This window comes from Symphalangus syndactylus, chromosome 13 (assembly GCF_028878055.3).
Source record: "Symphalangus syndactylus isolate Jambi chromosome 13, NHGRI_mSymSyn1-v2.1_pri, whole genome shotgun sequence".
NCBI classification, from domain to species: Eukaryota; Metazoa; Chordata; class Mammalia; order Primates; family Hylobatidae; genus Symphalangus; species Symphalangus syndactylus.
Window position 1 is genome coordinate 37,801,420 of NC_072435.2, and position 9,598 is coordinate 37,811,017.

At 48.0% G+C, this 9,598-nt stretch overlaps 1 protein-coding gene across 2 annotated transcripts in view; it reads left to right on the forward strand.

The window, feature by feature from the left end:
- Positions 1–9,598, forward strand: part of ZNF627 (zinc finger protein 627) — a 35,148-nt gene that overhangs the window by 14,228 nt on the left and 11,322 nt on the right. For both annotated transcript variants that reach the window (XM_055239965.2, XM_063616117.1), the window contains 2 exons: positions 8,167–8,293; positions 8,467–8,527. In XM_055239965.2, coding sequence (XP_055095940.1) covers positions 8,167–8,293; positions 8,467–8,527 — 188 coding nt within the window. The remainder of the gene's footprint in view (positions 1–8,166; positions 8,294–8,466; positions 8,528–9,598) is intronic.

Sequence of the window (9,598 nt, forward strand, 5' to 3'; positions counted from 1 at the left end):
CAGGGTTTTTTTTTTTTTTTTTTTGAGACGGAGTCTTGCTCTGTCACCCAGGCTGGAGTGCAGTGGCGCAATCTCGGCTCACTGCAAGCTCCATCTCCCGGGTTCATGCCATTCTCCTGCCTCAGCCTCCTGAGTAGCCGGGACTACAGGCACCCGCCACCATGCCTGGCTAATTTTTTTGTATTTTTAGTAGAGACGGGGTTTCACCGTGTTAGCCAGGATGGTCTCGGTCTCCTGACCTCGTGATCCGCCCGTCTCGGCCTCCTAAAGTGCCGGGATTACAGGCTTGAGCCACCGTGCCCGGCAGGGTTTTTGAAAGACATTTTTTTTTTTTTGAAAGACATTTCAAGCAATTGCTGCCTTTTTTTTTGAGACGGAGTCTGGCTCTGTCACCCAGGCTGGAGTGCAGTGGTGAGATCTCGGCTCACTGTAAGCTCCGCCTCCCGGGTTCACGCCATTCTTCTGCCTCAGCCTCCCAAGTAGCTGGGACCACACGTGCCCACCACCACGCCCAGCTAATTTTTTTTGTATTTTTAGTAGAGACGGGGTTTCACCGTGTTAGCCAGGCTGGCCTTGAACTCCTGACCTTGTGATCCGCCCACCTCGGCCTCCCAAAGTGCTGGGATTACAGGTGTGAGCCACCGCACCCGGCCAGTTGCTGCCAATTCTTAACCCTGGTTGGCTTTCACATGCCAGTTGGCAACTTGTGTATTTCATAGAGAATTGGCTATTCAAATTCTTTGCCCATTTACAAATCTATTTGGGTTTTTGAAAATAATTTTTAATTGTAAAAAAATGCATAACAGAAAATTAAACCATAATTAGGTGTACAGTTCAGTAGTGTTAATTATACTTATCTCATGTAACTAATCTGCAGAAAATTTTCATCTTGCAAAAGTTAAAATTCATAGCCATTGAATAACTTCCTTTCCCCATCCTTGCACTGGCTGGCAGCTACCATCCACTTCCTGCTTTTATGTGTTTGACAACCTCGCAGGAGTTATTGAAGAACCATATAATACATATTTTTTGACTGGCTTATTTCACTTAGCATAATGTGCTGAAAGTTCATCCATTTTATAGCATGTGACAGATGTCTTTTTTTTTTTTTTTTTTTTGAGATAGTCTCACTCTGTCACCCAGGCTGGAGTGCAGTGGCACGATCATAGCTCACTGCAGCCTCAACCTTCAGGGATTAAGGGATCCTCCCACCTTAGCCTCCTGAGTAGCTGGGACTACCAAATAAAATTTTTAAATTTTTTTTGTAGACACAGACTCTCAGTATATTGCCTAGGCTGGTCTTGAACTTTTGGGCTCACACAGTTCTCCTGCTTTGGCCTCTCAAAGTGTTGGGGTTACAGGCATCAGCCACTGCTTGTCCTAGATAAAAATATTAAACAATATCTCAAGCTGGGCATGGTATGTCATGCCTGTAATCTCAGCACTTTGGGAGGTTGAGCCAGGAGGATCACTTGAGCCCTTGAGCCCAGGGGTTTGAGACCAGCCTGAGCCACATAGTGAGACTCCATCTCTACAAAAGATAAAAAATTTAGCCACTTGTGGTGGTGTATGCCCCTAATCCCAGCTACTTGGGAGGCTAAGGTGGGAGGATTGCATAAGCCCTGGGAGGTCCAGGCTGCAGTGAGCTGAGATCACACCACTGTACTCCAGCATGGGCAACAGAGCAAGACCCTGTCTCAAAAAAAAAATCTCATTGTATGTATTGTTAGATAAAATTTATGGGAGGCCATTGTTTTGGACTAAGCTTCTGCACTAGGCCCAAACAGCCGAGACCAGAATGGCGTCTGATGGCGGGTGCCACATAATCATACTAAACTTTAAAATAGGCCAGTTTTCCAAAACACTGGGGATTCGTATTAGCCAATCAGAAGGGTCCCAGCTAACCTGAGTCAACATGATAAGGAAGTCACCTCTGCTTAGGCCGGGCGCGGTGGCTCACGCTTGTAATCCCAGCACTTTGGGAGGCCGAGGCAGGCGGATCACGAGGTCAGGAGATCGAGACCACGGTGAAACCCCGTCTCTACTAAAAATACAAAAAAAATTAGCCGGGCGTGGTGGCGGGCGCCTGTAGTCCCAGCTCCTCGGAGAGGCTGAGGCAGGAGAATGGCGTGAACCCGGGAGGCGGAGCTTGCAGTGAGCCGAGATTGCACCACTGCACTCCAGCCTGGGCGACAGAGCGAGACTCCGTCTCAAAAAAAAAAAAAAAAAGGAAGTCACCTCTGCTTTAGTCCTATAAGGAAAATAATTTTGAAATGATATAACACTTTGTTGTTGTTATTGTTGTTTTGAGATGGAGTCTGCTGTGTCGCCCAGGCTGGGGTGCAATGGCGCAATCTCGGCTCACTGCAACCTCTGCCTCCTGGGTTCAAGCGATTCTCCTGCCCCAGCCTCCCGAGTAGCTAGGACTACAGGCACGTGCCACCACGCCTGGCTAATTTTTTGTATTTTTAGTAGAGATGTGGTTTCACCATGTTAGCCAGGATGGTCTTGATCTCCTGACCTCGTGATCTGCCCGCCTCGGCCTCCCAAAGTGCTGGGGTTACAGGTGTGAGCCACTGCTTCCCACCCTTTTTGTTTTTATTTCTGCTTTCTTCACCCCTTTTTTGCATGTAAAGCCCACCTCCTCTACTCAATTTGAAGAAAGCAAAGAATTTTCATTTGAATAATATGAGCTCTTTCAAATTAGGCCCAGAGGCATTCAAATGAGACAGCAATCACGTTCTACTACCCCCTTTGAGCTATGTATTCATGTCTTGGAACTGCTTGCTATTGTTACAACTAGCTATAAATAAACCTAATGCCACACAGACATCATATCCTACATCTTATAGCATAACAGTATATATAGCCCATCATTAATGAATATTATTTCTGTAAACCAGTGAGAATTCCCTACAACTTTGTATCAGCCCACTCCATTTGTCTCCTTTTTGCCTTTAAGAATCCACATGTGGCCGGGCATAGTGGCTCACGCCTATAATCCTAGCACTATGGGAGACTGAGGCAGGAGGATCGCTTGAGCCCAGGAGTTTGAGACCAGCTCAGGCAACATAGTGAGACCCTGTCTCTAAAAAAAAATAAAACAGACCGGGTGCAGTGGCTCATGCCTATAATCCCAGCACTTTGAGAGGCCAGGACGGGTGGATCATGAGGTTAGGAGATCGAGAACATCCTGGCCAACATGGTGAAACCCCATCTCTACTAAAAATACAAAAATTAGCTGGACGTGGTGGTGTGTGCCTGTAGTCCCAGCTACTCAGGAGGCTGAGGCAGGAGAATCACTTGAACCCGGGAGGCAGAGGTTGCAGTGAGCCGACATCGCACTACTGCACTCCAGCCCGGGTGACAGCGAGACTCCGTCTCAAAAAATAAAAAAAAACATTAGTCACATGTGGTAGTGTGCACCTGCAGTCCCAGCTACTATGGAGGCTGATGTGGGAGGATCATCTGAGCCCAGGGAGGTTGAGGTTGCAGTAAGTCGTGAGTACGCCACTGCACTCCAGCCTGGGTGACCGAGTAAGACCCTGTCTAAAAACAACAACAAAACCTTGTGTTAACTGCTGCTAATTAGAGTATATATTCAGGGCAACTTGAATGTACTCCTGGTTTGCAGTCCTTAGCTCCGGCCCCAATAGACTGTCCATTTATATTGATTTTGCCTAAGTTTCTTCCTTTTAGATCAACAAACTTATGGAGCGCCTTTCTGTTTCATAGATGGGATGTTTCTTGATTCATGACTTGCTAATAATAGCCAATTAGATCACTGAACTCTTTGCTGAAATGTTTTCTTTCTTTTTTGAGACTGAGTCTTGCTCTGTTGCCCAGGCTGGAGTGCAGTGGCATGATTTCAGCTCACTGCAACCTCCACCACCCGGGTTCAAGCGATTCTCCTGCCTCAGCCTCTGGAGTAGCTGGGACTTCAAGCGTGTGCCACCACACCTGACTAATTTTTGTATTTTTAGTAGAGACGGGGTTTTACCATGTTGGCCAGGCTGGTCTTCAACTCCTGACCTCAAGTGATCTCTCCGCCTTGGCCTCCCAAAGTGCTGGGATTACAGGTGTGAGCTACTGTGCCCGACCCCAAATTCTTGACCTTCTTACCAACACTTGTTCTTTGGAGTCGCTGATTTTTGTTGTGAGTCATAGGAGTTCTTTATATGTTCTAGGTACTAACACCTTGCCAGATAGATGATTTGCTGATACTTTTTACAATTCCCTGGTTGCCTTTTCCCAGTGTTGATAGTGTCTTCTGACACACATATTTATTTATTTATTTATTTAGAGACAAGGTCTTGCTCTGTCGCCTAGGCTGGAGTGCAGTGATGATGTGATCCCAGCTCACTGCAGTCTCAACCTCCTGGGCTCAAGGAATCCTCTTCCTCCAGCTGCCTGGCCCACACAAGTTTTTAATTTTGATGAAATAAAATTTGTCTTTTTTTCTTTTGTGAACCATGTTCTGGTATTTTATCCAAGAAATCAATGCCAAACCCAATAGAAACTTTTGCCCTGGGTTTTTGTTTAAAAACGAAAATTAGAACAGAGTTAAAAGATCCAGTTGGCTTTTATTTACAATTCATGAATTGGGGCACCATCCCATTCTATAAAATCGAATAAGAGCTCCCGCTGGGCATGACAGAAGGGTGGTTTTTGTAAGGAACAGGGGAAACAAAACAACAACAAAGCAGATTGGTTAACATCAGGTTACTTTTATTGAAAGGGTAAAGCAGAGGGGACGTCCTTATTATGCCGGCTGAGATTGACTGGGCCCTTTCCTATTGGTTGCTGTGAGTCTCCTGTTTGGGGGAAAAACTGGGTATGTTTGAGGATCTACCTGCTTCTTAAAAAATTTTAGTTTGATCATGTGGCACTTAGCATGAGTGACTCCATTTCGGTTTGGTCTCATTTGTTGGGGAGTAGTATAGGATTTTAGTCCAAAAAAATGGCCTGCATAATTTTTACTATTTTCTTCTAAGAGTTGTTTAGTTTTAGCTGTTACCTTTAGGTCTTTGATCCATTTTGATTTCATTTTTGTATGTAAGTTAAGGGTCCAACTGCTTTTATTTTAGTAGAGATGGGGTTTCACTGTGTTAGCCAGGATGGTCTCGATCTCCTGACCTCGTGATCCGCCCGCCTCGGCCTCCCAAAGTGGTGGGATTACCAATGTGAGCCACCGTGCCCGGCCCGCTTTCTTTCTTTCTTTCTTTTTTTTTTTTTTGAGACAGAGTCTCACTCTGTCACCTAGGCTGGAGTGCAGTGGGGCGATCTCAGCTCACTGCAACCTCTGCATGCTGGTTTCAAGCAATTCTCCTGCCTCAGCCTCCCAAGTATCTGGGACTACACGAGCCCATCATGCCTGGCTCATTTTTTGTATTTTTATAGAGATGGGGTTTCACCATGTTGACCAGGCTGGTCTGGAACTCCTGACCTCAGGTGATCTGTCCGCCTCGGCCTCTCAAAGTGCTGAGATTACAGGCATGAACCACCTTGCCCGGCCCCAACTGCATTTTTTCACATGTAGTAGCCAGTTTTCCCAGAACCATTTTTTTTTTTTTTTCAACTTTTATTTTCGGTTGAGGGAGTACCTGTGCAAGTTTGTTACATGGGCAAATTGTGTGTTACTGGGGGCAGGTGTATTTCATCACAGAGGTAGTGAGCATAGTATCTGACAGGTTTCTTTTCCACCCTTACCCTCTTCCAACCTTCCCACTTCAATTAGGCCCCAGTCTCTATTCTCATCTTCGTACCCAGGTCAGCACCATTTTTTTTTTTTTTTTTGAGACAGAGTCTTGCTCTGTCACCCAGGCTGGAGTGCAGTGGCGCAATCTCGGCTCACTGCTAGCTCTGCCTCCCGGGTTCATGCCATTCTCCTGCCTCAGCCTCTCCGAGTAGCTGGGACTACAGGCGCCCGCCACCACGCCTGGCTAATTTTTTGTATTTTTTTTAGTAGAGACGGGGTTTCACCGTGGTCTTGATCTCCTGACCTCGTGATCCACCCGCCTCAGCCTCCCAAAGTGCTGGGATTACAAGCGTGAGCCACCGCGCCCGGCCTAGCACCATTTTTTGAAAAGTATTTTTTTCCAATAATGAATCTGGGCACACTCACCAAAAGTCATTTTACCATTTATGAATGTGTACCTCCCCTCCCCCTCCCCTCCCCCTCCCCCCTCCCTCCCCTTTCCCCTCCCCTCCCCTTCCCCTCCTCTCCTCCCTCCCCTCCCCCTCCCCTTTCCCCTCCTCTCACCCCTCCCCTCACCCCTCCCCTCCCCCTCACCCCTCCCCATCTTTCCTCCCCTCCCCCCTCACCTCCCCTTTCCCCTCCTCTCCCTCCTCTCCCCATCCCCTTTCCCCTCCTCTCACCCCTCCCTTCCCCCATCTTCCCTCCCCTCCCCTGTCCCCCCTCCCTTCCCCTCCCCCTCCCCTTTCCCCTCCTCTCCCCCCTCCCCCTCCCCTCCCTGTCCCCCACTCCCCTTTCCCCTCCTCTCCTCCATCCCCCCTCCCCTCCCCCTCCCCTTTCCCCTCCTCTCCTCCCTCTCCTCCCCTCTGCTCCCCTCTCCCCCCTCACCTCCCCTCCCCTTTCCCCCCTCACCTCCCCTCCCCTCTCCCCCTCACCTCCCCTCCCCTCTCCCCCCTCCCCTCCCCTCTCCCCCCTCCCCTCCCCTCTCCCCCCTCCCCTCCCCTCTCCCCCCTCCCCTCCCCTCCCCTCTCCCCCCTCCCCTCCCCTCTCCCCCCTCCCCTCCCCTCTCCTCCCCCTCCCCCCTCCCCTCTCCTCCCATCTCCTCCCCTCTCCTCCCTCTCCTTTCCTTTCCTTTTTCCTTTCCTGACATAGGGTCTCACTTGGTTTCCCAGCCTGGTCTAGACCTCTTGACCTCAAGCCATCCTCTGGTCTTTGGCCTCCCAAAGTGCTGGGATTACAGGCATGACCTACTGTGCCTGGCCTGAAGGTGGTACGTGTTAAGAACAATTCCTGAGCATATTTCAAGATGACTATTCTTACCCTCTTCCTGCCATAAGCAGGAAGCAATTTTTCTATGATCTTCACTGTGAGAACTGATAAAGTTTCTGGAGGTAGAGCTCACAAATTTCTGGGGGCCCCCTATGACTGGACGCCCTGGATTTTTACCTCTTTTTTTTTTAAACAGATAATTAAAAAAACTATTTAGTAGACAAGAGGTCTCGCTATGTTTTCCAGGCCAGTCTTGAACTCCTGAGCTCAAGTGATCCTCCTGCCTCCATCTCCCAAAGCGTTGGGATTACAGGCGTAAGCCACTGTGCCCAGCCAGATTTTTACACTTAGCCTTTAGTAATTCATCAGTTGCAATTTAGGTTTTCCTATCCCTGTACTGCTTCCCACAGAGATTTTGCTATGGGAGTCTGTTCTAATAAGTTATGACTCTTTTATCAGTTAGGTTGGTGGGATCCTGTCTAAAATCCAGTACCCAGATACTGTCAAAGCTCAAACTTTGTTAACAAGCATTTCTAAAGATACACAGTCTCAGGGTGGCTAATGTTAACTTTTTTCTGCACTCTAGTTACTACATGTTTTTTTTTTTGTTTTTTGAGATGGAGTCTTGCTCTGTTGCCCAGGCTGGAGTGCAGTGGCACCATCTCAGCTCACTGCAAGCTCCGCCTTCTGGGTTCACACCATTCTCCTGCCTCAGCCTCCCGAGTAGCTGGGACTATGGGCGCCCGCCAGCACGCCTGACTAATTTTTGTATTTTTAGTAGAGATGGGGGTTTCACCTTGTTAGCCAGGATGGTCTCGATCTCATGACCTCGTGATCCACCCGCCTCAGCCTCCCAAAGTGCTGGGATTACAGGCGTGAACCACCGTGCCCGGCCACTACATGTTTGTTACAACAGGTGCTACGGGCCCACCTTACAGAGAGACATTAGGGGTGGCCCGGGCAGTACATACTTCTCCCAGCAGAGAGGCATGTTCCTATTCTGCCGTTGCTAGGCCAGTTCTAGCAGCAGAATTGCTTTGTGGAAGGAAGTGAGTCTAGACAGAGGGTAAGTTTGATGACTGTAGAATCTTGAAATAAATGTTTGGAAAGCACAGCATCCTGAGAACTTCTTGCGAATAAAGTCTAGGCCCCCAGTGCTGTCCGTCTCAACCTTCCTCCTCCACACATGTGGGATGTTTCAGGATTCAGTGGCCTTTGAGGATGTGGCTGTGAACTTCACCCTGGAAGAGTGGGCTTTGCTGGATCCTTCCCAGAAGAATCTCTACAGGGATGTGATGCGGGAAACCTTCAGGAACCTGGCTTCTATAGGTAAAGGTGACAATATTCCTTCACTTAGTGAACTAGAGAACAAGTGTTTCTGGCTCCTTAACACTTTGGGGAATAAACCAGGCATGGGTGCAGAGAATTATGAATATAGAATCTAATACTTTTTTCATAATTTTGTACTAATTCATAATGACTTTTCTGGGTCTAAATTTTAGGAAAACAATGGGAAGACCAGAACATTGAAGACCCATTCAAAATTCCCAGGAGAAATATAAGGTAATTTGCACTCACAAAAGAAAGCTCTGTTCCTTGAGAGCATTTCATATTGTTAGGAATTTTTTTTTTTTTTGAGATGAAGTCTCACTCTGTCACCAGGCTGGAGTGCAGTGGCGCAATCTCGGCTCATTGCAACCTCCGCCTCCCAGGTTCAAGTGAGTCTCCTGCCTCAGCCTCCTGAGTAGCTAGGACTACAGGCACATGCCACCATGCCCAGCTAATTTTTTGTATTTTTAGTAGAGACGGGGTTTCACCACGTTGGCCAGGATGGTCTTGTTCTCTGGACCTTGTGATCTGCCCGCCTCGGCCTCCCAAAGTGCTAAGATTACAGGCGTGAGCCACCGTGCCCAGCAGGAATTTTTAAAAGCAAGCAAACAACATATAAGCCCAGCTTCACACTGATTTGTTTTTAGAAAATCTTCTCCAAGCCAGGCGCGGTGGCTTACACCTGTAATCCCAGCACTTTGGGAGGCCGAGGTGGGTGGATCACGAGGTCAGGAGATTGAGACCATCCTGGCTAACACGGTGAAACTCCGTCTCTACTAAAAATACAAAAAAAAGTTAGCCAGGCGTGGTGGTGGGCGCCTGTAGTCCCACCTACTCGAGTGGCTGAGGCAGGAGAATGGCATGAACCTGGGAGGCGGAGCTTGCAGTGAGCCAAGATCGCACCACTGCACTCCAGCCTGGGCGACAGAGTGAGACTCCATCTCAAAAAAAAAAAAGAAAAAGAAAATTTTCTCCCAAAACATAGTTTAGTGTAACATAGATGTTCAGTGTTTGCAAAATAGTTCAATTATAGACAGTATTAAGAAACTTCATATGAATATCATTTTTTTTTTTTGAGAGGGAATTTCACAACTTGTTGCCCAGGCTGGAGTGCGAGGGCACCATCTTGGCTCACCGCAACCTCCGCCTTCTGGGTTCAAGCGATTCTCCTGCCTGAGCCTCCCAAGTAGCTGGGATTACAGGCACCTGCCACCACACCTGACTAATTTTTTGTATTTTTAGTAGAGATGGGGTTTCACCCTGTTGGCCAGGTTGGTCTTAAACTCCTGATCTCAGGTGATCCAC